At 39.5% G+C, this 14,587-nt stretch overlaps 1 protein-coding gene across 2 annotated transcripts in view; it reads left to right on the top strand.

The window, feature by feature from the left end:
• Positions 1 to 14,587, top strand: part of Itpr2 (inositol 1,4,5-trisphosphate receptor type 2) — a 398,346-nt gene that overhangs the window by 318,322 nt on the left and 65,437 nt on the right. For both annotated transcript variants that reach the window (XM_057792035.1, XM_057792044.1), the window contains 2 exons: positions 1,601 to 1,776; positions 6,716 to 6,880. In XM_057792035.1, coding sequence (XP_057648018.1) covers positions 1,601 to 1,776; positions 6,716 to 6,880 — 341 coding nt within the window. The remainder of the gene's footprint in view (positions 1 to 1,600; positions 1,777 to 6,715; positions 6,881 to 14,587) is intronic.

Consider the following 14,587-nt stretch of genomic DNA (forward strand, 5'->3'; position numbering starts at 1 on the left):
CTCAGGTACTATTTCTTATGACATCATTCACCTTGTATTTTGAGATGAGGTCCCTCAACAGCCCAGAATCTACCCATTCAGATAGACCAGCTGGCCAGCACGGTCCATGATCTGCCGCCCTAGCACAAGGATTCCAACATGATTAGCTTTATTATTGGGGTGTTGGAGATCAGATCCAGATTCTCATGCTCATGGGGCAGGCACTTTCCTGGCTTGGCTGTCTGCCCAGCTCCAGAAGCTTTCATTTTTTGATGATTAAATAGCCTAATATATTTTGGAACTTGAGTCAGTCTTCAAGTATATACAGTCATATTCCTACACTCATATGCAGACCCATGTGTTTTAACACATAAGGTTGACTCATATGTAGATACCTGTACATGTGTTTTAACACTTAAAGCTTACTCATATGTAGACGCATGTATGTGGGTTTTAACACTGAAAGCATGTCTCTATTTTATAAAATCTAAGTGTTATACAAATTGGGTTCTTTTTATTTTAAGTTTTTACATTTGCTATCTATCTATCTATCTCTATCTATCTATCTATCTCCATCTCTATCTATCTATCTATCTATCTATCTATCTATCTATCTATCTATCATCTAGCTAGCTATCATCTAGCTATCTAGCTATCTCTATCTATTTATCTATCTCTATCTATTGTATATGTGTATATCTGTGCATGGAGCTCAGAGGTAAACCTGTAGGAGCGGATTCTCTTCCTCCTCTGTGTGGGTTCTAGGGATCAAACTCAAGTCATTGAGCTTGGCAGCAAGGAATGCCCTTCATCTGCTGATCCATCTTGTCAGCCTGAACTGGATTCTTTTGAGGAATTTGTAATATGATAAATTGATACTAATATGACAAGGAAAATGATGAGTTAACGAAATACTATACCCAATTTCCCATATTCATTAACCATCAGTTTTGACTTGAGGTTCCTAAGTGAAGAACATTTATCAAAAGCATTTCACAAATCATTCCCAAAGGAGAGAAAGTGAAGGATTCTTAGACTTGATGTGAAGAATGTTGACTATAGTCCGACTGTCTTGTCAAAACTGCCAACTAACTCCCCAGTAATGACAGTGAGACTTAATGTTAATTATGAAAGCTTGGCCTTTGTCTTGGGCTTGTTCCCAACCAGCTCTTATAACTCAAATTAACCTGCTTCTATTAATCTATATTCTGCCACTTGGCTTTTATTTCTCCCCCATTCTGTATGTCTGACTTGTTCTGCGTCTTGCTGTTGTCCACCTCTCTTCTTCCCACAGTTCCTCTCTCTTCCTGGGAATCTCTCCTATCCTCTCCTGCCTAGCTGTTGGTCATTCAGCTTTTTATTAAACCAATCAGAAGGCACCTTAGGCAGACACAAAAATTACAAAAGTATTTCCCCACAACAGTTGACTATCCTGAAGTCAGTGCACAAGTCTTCTGGAAATGTAATGAAGAAGACTGTGCCCTAAAATGTTTCCTTGTGGTAGAACGTTGTTCTGAGATTCACTGCACCACAGCTTTGTTTGTATATAAAGCACAAAAGCCAAGATTTCATGTTCGCTCTGTGTGTTCTTGGTGACAAGTAACCGCTCTGCCTTTTCCAGGTACACTTTCCCCCTTGTTCTCCGTCCTCCTTTGGATAGCAGTGGCCGTCTGCACATCCATGCTGTTTTTCTTCTCCAAGCCTGTGGGTATCCGGCCATTTCTAGTATCTATCATGCTCAGATCGATATACACCATCGGCCTGGGACCAACGCTAATACTTCTTGGTGCTGCTAACGTAAGTACATTGCTTAACTTTGTATCTTATGGAATTCGATGTACCAAGTATATGCATAGTTAGCGCTATGCTTTTATTCATGTGTATTCAGGGTTGATGGGAATCTACGTTAACTAGAGTATCATTTGTGCGCACTTTAATTTGGAGAGAAAGAACAAAAATACGACTAACACATTGATTTAAGCAGCACTTGACGGGTGACCCAGTTCTGCTGTCCATTTCATCACGGTTAATGTTCTCTCTGTACCATACCTGCTATTACTGAAAAAATGACCCAGCCCCTGTTAACACCTGAAAGTGGCTTCTAAATCATCCCAAAAGATTAAATTATGTTCAATAGAATTTAAGGAGTACTTTCTTCCAAATGACTTAGAAGTGGGGAGAAAAGACTGCTAGACAAAAAATAAGGTCCCAATTGGGCTTCTTTTCTATGAGAAAAACCTATAAACTTATGAAAGACACAGGGGAGATTTTTTCACCAAAACTTTCGTATATTAGAGCAAGTGACTGCCTTTTGACGTGGTAGTTTCAAGCATAGAATGAACAAACTGGAAGTATCATGCCAAGAAGCTAATGAAAGATTTGTAGATGTAATTTAAACAAAAAATATAAGACTTTGAATAGACTCTGCCAAATTTAGGCAAGGTATATCTGTAAATGGATCTGAAGAAAAGATAAATCATCAAATTAATGAAAAACAACTGGTCAGAAATCACATAAATATTATTGTATCTACATAATCAATACCTAAAGCACTGCCTGTAATTTTCACTGGGTTCCTAACTGAAAGGTTCTATACTCTGGTGTCTTAGCTGGGATTATCTCCTATACTACCTCATGTAGTTATTGAGGATTGTAATTGATAGTCACATTCCTGGGACATCACAGGGAGTCTATGAATATTTTTGAATAAGTAACTAATGAGTGAATGCATGGATGAATGACCCATATTTATTGAAAATAAATAAATTTGTTAACCAACTTTTAAGAATTACCAAGACGATGTAGTCAGTAGTCAATGCTGTGTTTTCAGTGTTTCTGGCCTTGGTTTTATCACAGTTCTCCAGGAGTTGGACAGTTCCACAGCTCCCATTGTCAGAATATTAAAAACAAATTCTCAGCTATCACCAGTGAAGGAAAGTGTACGGAAAACCTGTGAGCAGAGGTTTTGAAAGTTAACAGATACGCCCTTCTCTGGGTTTCTTAGGGGCTGAGCTATCACATTAGTGCATGGATCCTGTCCTCACTCACCCACATCTCCATGTGAAGGCGCAAGTCATAAACAATCCCACACCAGTTTGGAATTGTGATTAATAGGGTGGTATTTATTTAAAGGGGAATAAACTTACAGATCACTGTCCCAGACAACAGCCCTCTGCGCAATTAGGAAGAAGTCTAGTCGCCGGAACCGGAGCAGGAAGTAAAAAGAGCGAGGAGGGAAGTAGCCGCTTTTTTAAAGGGAAAGAGACCACGCCCCAATGGGCTGGTATCTCAGTGGCTATTGGCTGGAGGAGTGGAAGGACCTCCTGCAACATCCATGTTTCTGAATTATCTGGCCTTGTTCTTGCCCATCTCAATGGTGCCACGCTAGCCCTCCCTCCAGCTCATGCCCATCTCCATTTCCCTCCATTCCATCCTTGGCCTTTGAACATTCAGAAGTGATTTCATGATGTTGTATTGTCTTTGCTTTGAAAATATCACCAATCAAGACAATTAGACAATCATCAGGAATGTGGATAAATGTGTCTACATCTCTGTGTTTGGCTCATGTCATTTCTCGAGAAAACATGTTCAGCATGAAATTGCATTATTTAAAGAAGTAGATGTTATTCATAAACTGATCATTGACTAAATGAGAAAAACCTAAGTTTAGGAAAGTGAAGAGCCAGGCAGAGTTGTGCCCAGAGAAGCAAATGTTCTCTTCTGCACCTGTTACGTCATCGATAGACATATAGAACACCGAGAGGTAGACTGCATAGCTGGCCATAGAGAATTCATGTGCCATTTTCTGTTTCTTTCTACCCGTTGTTTTTTTTTTTTTTTTTTAAATCTTTGGACCAAGATTATGTAGACAGAGGTAAGGAAAAACATTTGAATGTTCAGTGTGGGCATGAACTAAAAGTACCCAGTGTTCTTTTTCTGTCTCTAGGAGGACACTATAAAGTGATAAGTTCCATGTCGTTTGGTGACTCACCCAAAGTCAAGTTTTTATTGAACTGATTTATGAGAAAGTGTTATGCATGTAGACATGTCAGTCTTACTAATTCCATGAATTTTCTAGTATTCCAATAGCATAAAACATGTTACTCGCCTAGACACTACCAGCAACCTGAGGTCATTTGACCAAAGAAAATAAAATCTTGCTGATTTGAGGCAAATTTAATAACATTGCTATAATTTGATACCGGTGCAGATGTTAATAGAGAAGTTTATATTTATAATTTTTTGTTGTAATTTGCTATCATAGATTAATAAAGTTACATTAGTGAATTACTGTGTACTTCCCTCCTCACATAAATGCATTACACAATATCTTGATTCATCTTTACTGATGAGACATCAAATGAGAACATGAATCATATTTGTGTACCTTAGTATTAATTCTCTATATTATTAATAATATAAATTAATATACTAATTAATTTAATTTGTACATAGACATTTGCATTGTATGTCTGTTACTGCTGAAATAATAGATATCATGATAAGAAAACCAAAAAAATTAGTCTGACAGTCTAGACACAACAAAATACAGAATTTGAGACTTCAGATATAAATCAGTCAATCTCTGATTTCACCCTTCTTATGAGTTGGAGTAAGGTGTGAACAACTGGTCTACCCTCATCTGCCTGCTGAGATTCAGTTGAGAATTTTGGTGTGGAAGACCCAGAAAAGAGCAGTATCGATTCTATTGATGCAGTGGTGGTAACATCTACCATTTACCAAGTGTCTGATATGTAGATCACTCATCAGTCAGGTAGCATGGCCACCATGACGCTTCTGCATCTTAGCTCATGCAGTAATTGGTCTCTAGACTCTGCCCCTCATGTGAAGCAAATATGAAAATTATCTTTTATGAGAAAGGAAGCACAGTAAAAGGAAGACCTCAGTATTTATCAGTTTCTAGTTTATTGTGATAAAATTGAGTTCATTAAAGCTTGAAGCTTGTCTGCCTTTCAGCTAGATTTTCCTGTCAGAGGCTGTGTTGACTGTCAAGAGCAATGCTGCTCCCACAATGGTGTTTGTCATACCATTCTGCTGACAGTTTAAAAGCTTTCCAGGGTGATATTTAATTGTATGTAAATTCGATTTACATAGTGACCTTAAGATTTTATCCTGTCTAAGGTGTAATACCACATACCTGGAGATTATTGTAGGAAATCATCTCATTTTTCAGGAAAAGGTTGAATTCCATGCTTGAGGAGATGAGGAGAACATGGTGATATTGCTGGAGACAGTGGGTTTAGTTTTATCTTTTAAGACATTAGCAGATTGTCTTTTGCTTTGCTGCCCTCTGTTCTTGCATTCATTTGTCCTTGACACAAATGCCTTAAGCACAAGGACTGTTTCCACCTCTGGGCTCTGTGAGCACATGGAGAAGATGCGATGCCCTCTTCAATCTCAGTCCCCTTCCAGATGTTTCTAGAGCAGCATCTTTCAACCTGTGGGCCACGACCCCTTTGGGGGTCGGCTGATATCCCATATATCAGATATTTGCAGTATAATAAATAATAGTAGCAAAATTATAGTTATGAAGTAGCAATGAAAGTAATTTTATGGCTGGAGTCACCACACAGGGAACTGCATTAGAGGGGTCTCGGCATTAGGAAGGTTGAGAACCACTGCTCTAGAGAGCAGAAGTCTATGTACCCAGCTATAGGTCAAGGGTCATGCAAACAAGCAAAGCACATCTCTTTGTCTTTCATGCTAGCATGACCAAGTCCAGTTCAGACAGAAATGCATCTTGTCTTTTATGCTATATAACTAAAATGTATTGATCATTTTGAGAATTCAGTTCAGTCTGTTACTCTCCAATGTGTCTGCTTTATGACATAGTTTTCCTGCGTGTTTTCTCTAATCCATCCTAGAAAGTCAGGTGCTGCACAGACCACATGTCTGTGTTATACAATTTGCCCTTGTGAAGAGGTTTTGAATTCTATTTTTGTTTAACCCTTTTCTGTATCACACTGATAAACCTGGGTAGGCAAGCCAAAGTAAGTTGGTAAGTTGTGTGATTATGAACAGGGTCCCTCAAAAGCAACAGAGTAACAGCTGGATATTGCTTTGCCAGACATTCATTCTCAGGCTTGCTGTGCACCCAGCTCATTGCCAGACATGGAACCTCTGTTGTTTATTCAATGCTTGGGATTTGAGCAGTTTTCTTTCGATCAGACTTGCTTTGAAGTCCCCATCATGTCTTAGCGCTACTGAGTGAGACCAGGGGACTCCTGTTGAGCAGCTGCTGGGATTGCTGACAGGAGGGTGAAGGGTTTGCGATGATTGCAGTGAGAGGATGGACAGCTAAGATAGAGTCATAAGCATCTAAGGAACACTTGAGTAGTCATTACAGTAATTTGTGAGACCGTGTTATGTCAACTAGGCTCCTAAGGGGTCTTCTAAGGTAAGATCTCTTTATGGCAGGTTTTAGAAACCACCAAGGCTTCCCATGGCAAGAACTAGGTTGTCCAAGAATAAGGAAAAGCCAGATTTACACTCCTTCTGTGTTGGTGGCAGAGCTAGGGTCTGTCATTCTTTGTCCCCGGAGCTACAAAGAGAGCTAATTCTGTATGTTGTTACATGTGGTTTTGTAGACTGCCTGAAAAACACTCAGGAGGACACTGAGAAAGGCAACCACAGACTTAGCAATGCTCATCTTTCACAGTGTCTTCTTCCCTAGACGACTTTGAAGCACTAAAATCCCACTTTCTCTTCCCTTTAGCTGTGTAATAAAATTGTGTTCCTGGTGAGCTTTGTGGGAAACCGAGGTACGTTCACCCGAGGTTATCGAGCGGTCATCCTGGACATGGCCTTTCTCTACCACGTGGCATACGTCTTGGTTTGCATGCTCGGCCTCTTTGTCCACGAGTTCTTCTACAGTTTCCTGGTGAGTCCAGCCTTAGGGACAATTGCTGCTGAGCCCATGATGCTGCCTCTTACACCTTAGTCTTTCAGTTGGTTTCTTTTTGTTAGTTTTGTTGCTGTTGTTGTTTGTTTTATTTTCAAGGCGCAGATTAAGTTATCTATGGAATTGCCTAGAAGCTTGAGTTATCATATTTAATCTTTTCTCGGGGAAGTACAAAGATGATGGAGTTCTAGTCTTTGCTGAGAAACAAACAACCTCATTGCCTCTTTTCTTGGCCCAAGCATCATATGACAAGCTGCTTTGGGTTTTCAGCCAAGTAATATTTACTTAATTCACTGGTTATTTAGCTTCATAGGGGACAGATAAAGATGTATGGTCCTTTGTGCTAAAATCGTTATATCTTGTTTATAGTATCAAATGTTACGTTAATCATTACAGTGGCGTATAAGCAAAATGAGAAGGAAAAAAGCCACCCTAGCAAAAGAACAAGCTGTTTAAAGTACAGCCTCTTAGCTTGTACCATCGTTGTGAGTTTATGATGTCATCATCATTAGCTTATGTCACCATCTTTAGCTTACATCACATCATTGGCTTACACCACCATCTTTAGCTGATGTCACCATCTTTAGCTGATGTCACCCTCTTTAGCTGACGTCACATCACCGTTGTTAGCTTATGTCACTGCCTTTAAGTTATATTTAACTTATATCATCACAGCTAAGTTTAGCTGTGTGCATTAAAATCTTTAGACAGGTTTTTCAGGTTCCTTTGTTTTTGTTCTAAGACGGCTTGCATCACTGTGTAGTCCAGGCTGGCCTCTCACTCAGTCTTCCCACCTCAGCCTCTGTGTGTGGGGTGGTGCCTGGACTGTGTCACTGCCCCCAACCGTACATCCTTCCCAAGGATGCCCTCTCGTCCCCAGATGCCGTTTTCCTTTCTCCCTGTATATCGTGTTATAGCTGTGACTGGGGAAAGGAGCTGGAATTAAAATATGATAGGATTAACTCAATGAGTGATATTCAGGTATGGGCACATGTGTACCACAGTGCACGGCAGAAGTCAGACGACCGACTTGGGTGTCGCCCCTCACCCACCACCTTGTTTGAGGCAAGAATTTCTCATTTCATCACTATGAATGCCATCTACTCTGGTTCCTACTGAATTAGAAGAAAATCTCTTTTATGTCAACGTAAGTGGTTAAAAAGTTGAAGAAGCCAGAAAACTGAACATCTTTATTGGAGAATATTGACTTTGTTTCTAACAATAGCTTCCCAAGAGAGAAACGGATAGCAAAGTAGTGGATCTTTTAAGAAATTGGCTTATCAAATGCCAGTGTCCTAAAGACAGGCTGTGCCCAGCCGTGATGGGCAAGGCCGTGATTTACAGTGGACCAGGGGGTTTTCATAGGGTACACATACCTAACTGATCAGCCCAGCCCAGCCCGCTTCTAGCTCTGACCTCCACATAAGAACACAAACTCTGAGTCTCCCAGTTTTGAAGATAGGATTCATTTTTAAACACTTTTGGACATTTCTGAGAATGAATACAATTTTATTCCTTTTAACTGCCTCTGGATAATATAACATGCACTCACTGATTCACAACTCCAGCGTATGATACAACGGTGTGTGAAATGGCTCTCAGCTCCAGCTGCAGGCGGCAGACATGCGCCTGAGTTCCCGATTAGTCTATAGGTTCCCCACTATTAAAGACAGAACAGATGGGAACCCGTTAGAGGAAAGGAAGTTACCTTTTCTTATTTGTGGTTCTGCTTCCAAATGTATAAATGAACACAGATTTTTATCCTCACTTACATATTGCTTTTTAGTAAGGAGGAATGTCTTCATTTCCCAAATATTTTAAATTCAGATGTTTTCTGTGGCACCAGACTCATAAAGTGTCCTCTTCACTTCACTTTGAGTCTTGTAATCAATCAAACAATAAATTTAAGGAATTTTTCAACTACCCATAAAACTGCATGTGCCTAATATTATACATTTTCTTTTTTTTTTTTTTTTTTTTTTTTATTTATTTTTTTTATTTTTTTTTCTTGCTGATTTTTTTTATTAATTAATTAATTTAATTATTAAAGATTTCTGCCTCTTCCCCGCCACCACCTCCCATTCCCTCCCCCTCCCCCAATCAAGTCTTCCTTCCTCCTCAGCCCAAAGAGCAAGCAGGTTTCTCTGCCCTGTGGGAGGTCCAAGGACCACCCACCTCCATCCAGGTCTATTAAGGTGAGCATCCAAACTACCTGGGCTCCCACAAAGCCATTACATGCAATAGGATCAAGAACCCATTGCCATTGTTCTTCAGTTCTCAGTAGTCCTCATTGTCCATTATGTTCAGCGAGACCGGTTTTGTCCCATGCTTTTTCAGTCCCCGGCCAGCTGGCCTTGGTGAGTTCCCGATAGATCGTACCCATTGCCTCAGTGTGTGGGTGCACCCCTCGCCGTCCTGAGTTCCTTGCTCGTGCTCACTCTCCTTCTGCTCCTCCTTTGGATCGTGAGACTTCAGTCCAGTGCTCCAATGTTGGTCTCTGTCTCTGTCTTCTTTCATCGCCTGATGAAGGTTAATATTCAGGGGGATGCTTATATGTTTTTCTTTGGGTTCACCTTCTTATTTAGCTTCTCTAGAGTCACGAATTATAGTCTCAATGTCCTTTATTTATGGCTAGAAACCAAATATGAGTGAGTACATCCCATGTTCCTCTTTTTGGGTCTGGCTTACCTCACTCAGGATAGTGTTTTCAATTTCCGTCCATTTGTATGCAAAATTCAAGAAGTCATTGTTTTTTACTGCTGAGTAGTACTCTAATATGTATATATTCCATACTTTCTTCATCCATTCTTCCATTGAAGGACATCTAGGTTGTTTCCAGGTTCTGGCTATTACAAACACTGCTGCTATGAACATAGTTGAGCATATACTTTTGTTGTATGTTTGGGCATCTCTTGGGTATATTCCCAATAGTGGTATTGCTGGGTCAAGAGGTAGGTTGAACCCGACTTTCCTGAGAAACCGCCACACTGCTTTCCAAAGTGGTTGCACAAGTTTGCATTCCCACCAGCAATGGATGAGAGTGCCCCTTTCTCCACAACCTCTCCAGCAGAGGCTATCATTGGTGTTTTTGATTTTAGCCATTCTGACCGGTGTAAAATGGTATCTTAATGTTGTCTTGATTTGCATTTCCCTGATTGCTAAGGAAGTTGAGCATGATCTTAAGTGTCTTTTGGCCATTTGAACTTCTTCTGTTGAAAAGTCTCTGTTCAGCTCAGTGCCCCATTTTATAATTGGATTGATTAACCTTTTACGGTCTAATTTCTTGAGTTGTTTGTATATTTTGGATATCAGACCTTTGTCAGTGGCGGGGTTGGTGAAGATCTTCTCCCAGTCAGTGGGTTGCCTTTCTGTCTTAGTGACAGTGTCCTTTGCTTTACAGAAGCTTCTCAGTCTCAGGAGGTCCCATTTGTTCAATGATGTCCTTAGTGTTTGTGCTGCTGGGGTTGTACGTAGGAAGTGTTCTCCTGTGCCCATGTGTTGTAGAGTACTTCCCACTTTCTCTTCTATCAGGTTCAGTGTATTTGGACTGATATTGAGGTCTTTAATCCATTTGGACTTGAGTTTTGTGCATGGCGATAGATATGGATCTATTTTCATTCTTCTACAGATTGACTTCCAATTTTGCCAGCACAATTTGTTGAAGATGCTCTCTTTTTTCCATTGTATACTTTTAGCTCCTTTATCGAAAATCAGGTGTTCATAGGTTTGTGGGCTAAAGTCAGGGTCTTCTATTCTATTCCATTGGTCGACTTCTCTGTTTTTATGCCAGTACCAAGCCGTTTTCAGTACTGTAGCTCTGTAATAGAGTTTGAAGTCAGGGATGGTAATGCCTCCAGACAATCCTTTATTGTATAAGATTGTTTTGGCTATCCTGGGTTTTTTGTTTTTCCATATAAAGTTGATTATTGTCTTCTCCAGATCTGTGAAGAATTTTGATGGGATTTTGATGGGGATTGCGTTGAATCTATAGATTGCTTTTGGTAGAATTGCCATTTTTACTATGTTGATCCTCCCAATCCAAGAGCAAGGGAGGTCCTTCCATTTTCTGGTGTCCTCTTCAATTTCTTTCTTCAACGACTTAAAGTTCTTGCCAAATAGATCTTTCACTTCCTTGGTCAGAGTTACCCCAAGGTATTTTATGCTATTTGTGGCTATCGTGAAAGGTGATGCTTCTCTGATTTCCCTCTCTGCTTCCTTATCCTTAGTGTATAGGAAGGCAACTGATTTTTTGGAGTTGATTTTGTATCCTGCCACATTACCAAAGGTGTTTATCAGCTGTAGGAGTTCTTTGGTAGAGTTTTTGGGGTCGCTTATGTATACTATCATATCATCTGCAAATAATGAAAGCTTAACTTCTTCCTTTCCAATATGGATCCCCTTGATCCCCTTATGTTGTCTTATTGCTATTGCTAGAACTTCAAGCACTATATTGAAGAGGTATGGAGAGAGTGGACATCCTTGTCGTGTTCCTGATTTTAGTGGGATGGCTTTGAGTTTTTCTCCATTTAATTTAATGTTAGCTGTCGGCTTGCTGTAAATAGCTTTTATTATATTTAGGTATGCCCCTTGTATCCCTAATCTCTCCAAGACCTTTATCATAAAGGAGTGTTGAATTTTGTCGAATGCTTTTTCAGCATCTAATGAAATGATCATATGGTTTTTTTCTTTCAGTTTATTTATATGGTTGATTACATTGATAGATTTGCGTATGTTGAACCAGCCCTGCATCTCTGGAATGAAGCCTACTTGATCATAATGGATAACTTTTCTAATGTGTTCTTGGATTCGGTTTGCCAGTATTTTATTGAGAATTTTTGCGTCGATGTTCATGAGTGAGATAGGCCTGTAATTCTCTTTCTTGGTTGGGTCTTTGTGTGGTTTTGGTATCAGGGTAACTGTAGCTTCATAAAAGGAATTTGGCAATGATTCTTCTGTTTCTATATTGTGAAATACATTAAGAAGTATAGGTATTAGCTCTTCTTGGAAGTTCTGGTAGAATTCTGCATTGAAACCATCTGGCCCTGGGCTTTTTTTGGAAGGGAGATTTTTGATAACTGTTTCTAATTCTTCGCGACTAACAGGTCTATTTAGATCGTCCACCTGGTCTTGGTTTAGGTTTGGTATATGGTACTTATCTAAAAAAGTGTCCATTTCTTTTGCATTTTCCGGTTTTGTGGCATACAGGCTTTTGTAGTAAGATCTAATGATTCTCTGAATTTCCTCTGTGTCTGTGGTTATGTCCCCCTTTTCATTTCTGATCTTATTTATTTGCGTGTTCTCTCTCTGTCGTTTAATTAGTTTGGATAGGGGTTTGTCAATCTTGTTGATTTTCTCCAAGAACCAACTTTTTGTTTCATTGATTCTTTGGACTGTTTTCTGTGTTTCTATTTTGTTGATTTCTGCCCTCAGTTTGATTATTTCTAGTCTTCTACTCCTCCTGGGCGCGTCTGCTTCTTTTTTTTCTAGAGCTTTCAGGTGTGCTGTTAAGTCCCCAATGTATGCTTTCTCCGTTTTCTTTAAGTGGGCACTTAGTGCTATGAACTTTCCTCTTAGCACTGCTTTCATCGTGTCCCATAGGTTTGAGTATGTTGTCTCTTTGTTTTCATTAAATTCAAGGAAGACTTTAATTTCTTTCTTAATTTCTTCCTTGACCCAGGTGTGGTTCAGTAGTTGACTGTTCAGTTTCCATGAGTTTGTCAGCTTTCTGGGGGTAGCTTTGTTGGTGGCTTCTAACTTTAATCCGTGGTGATCTGATAAGACACAGGTGGACACTGATATTTTTTTGTATCTGTGGAGGTTTCCTTTGTTTCCAAGTATGTGGTCAATTTTCGAGAAGGTTCCATGAGCTGCAGAGAAGAAGGTGTATTCTTTCCTATTTGGGTGGAGTGTTCTATAGATGTCTGTTAAGTCCATTTGATTCATTACCTCCAACAGTTCTCTTAATTCTCTATTAGTTTTCTGTCTGATTGACCTGTCCATTGGTGAGAGAGGTGTGTTGAAGTCTCCTACTACTAGTGTGTGTGATTTGATGTCTGCCTTGAGTTTTAGCAATATTTCTTTTACATAAGTGGGTGCTTTTATATTAGGGGCATAGATATTCAGGATTGAGACTTCATCCTGCTGAATCGTTCCTGTTATGAGTATAAAGTGTCCCTGTCGATCTCTTCTGATTGATTTTAGTTTGAAGTCAGTTTTGTTAGAAATTAGTATGGCCACACCTGCTTTTTTCTTAGGACCATTTGCTTGAAAAACCTTTTCCCAACCCTTTACTCTGAGTAGATGCCTGTCTTTGTGGTTGAGATGAGTTTCTTGCAAACAGCAGACTGTTGGATCCTGTTTTCGTATCCAATCTCTTAGCCTGTGCCTTTTTATTGGTGAATTGAGACCATTAATATTAAGTGATATTAATGACCAGTGGTTGTTAACTCCGGTTATTCTTACTGCTTTTGGTAGAAGAGTTTGTGTGTCTCCCTTCTTTGAGTTGTGCTGTTGAAGGGACGCTAGATGCCTGGGTTATTGTAGGCAGTGTTGGCAATGTTGGATTCCTTGGGTTGTGATTTTCCTTCTATTACTTTCTGTAGGGCTGGATTTGTGGCAACGTATTGTTTAAATTTGTTCTTATCCTGGAATGTCTTGTTTTCTCCATTGATAGTGAACGATAGCTTGGCTGGGTATAGTAGTTTGGGTTTGCATCCATGGTCTCTTAGTTTCTGTAGTACCTCTATCCAGGACCTTCTGGCTTTCATGGTTTCCATAGAGAAGTCAGGTGTAAGTCTGATCGGTTTACCTTTATAAGTTACTTGGCCTTTTTCCTTTGCAGCTCTTAATATTCTTTCTTTAATCTGTATATTTTGTGTTTTGATTATTATATGGCGAGGGGACGTTTTTTTTTTATCCAGTCTGTTTGGTGTTCTGTATGCTTCTTGAATATTCAAAGGAATATCTTTCTTTATGTTGGGGAAGTTTTCTTCCATAATTTTGTTAAAAATGTTTTCTGGACCTTTGAGCTGTGCCTCTTCTCCTTCTTCTATCCCTATTATTCTTAGGTTTGGTCTTTTTATTGTGTCCCATATTTCCTGAATGTTTTGTGATGAGAATTTGTTGGTTTTGGTGTTTTCTTTGATCAGTCCGTTTATTTTCTCTATGTTGTCTTCAGAATCTGAGATTCTTTCTTCTATCTCTTGTATTCTATTGATTATGCTTGTTTCTGTAGTCTCTGCTCGTTGACCTATATTTGCCATATCCAGCTGGTCCTCAGTTTGTGTTTTCTTCCTTGCTTCCATTTCAGTTTTCAATTCTTGGACTGTTTCCATTACCTGTTTGATCGTTTTTTCTTGGCTTCCCAGGGTATCATTTACGTATTTACTCATTTCTTCAAACTTTTTGTTATACTTCTCATCCATTTCTATGAGGGCGTTTTTTACATGTTGTTTAAGGGACTCTATTGCTTTCAAAAAGTCAGTTTTTTCCTCTTCTCCAGTGATAGGGTGTTCAAGTCCTTGTGTTGTAAGATCATTGGGTTCTGGTGTTTTCATGTTGTTTTTCAGATTGTTGGGTGAATTCTTGCCTTGGCGTCTGCCCATCTCCTCTTACCGATGCTATCTATTGGGTTTGATTTAATTGTAGCGGGGCAATCTGTTCTCAGTGCAAGCTTCACTGTTTCTT

This window comes from Chionomys nivalis, chromosome 1 (genome assembly GCF_950005125.1).
Source record: "Chionomys nivalis chromosome 1, mChiNiv1.1, whole genome shotgun sequence".
Classification (NCBI taxonomy): Eukaryota; Metazoa; Chordata; class Mammalia; order Rodentia; family Cricetidae; genus Chionomys; species Chionomys nivalis.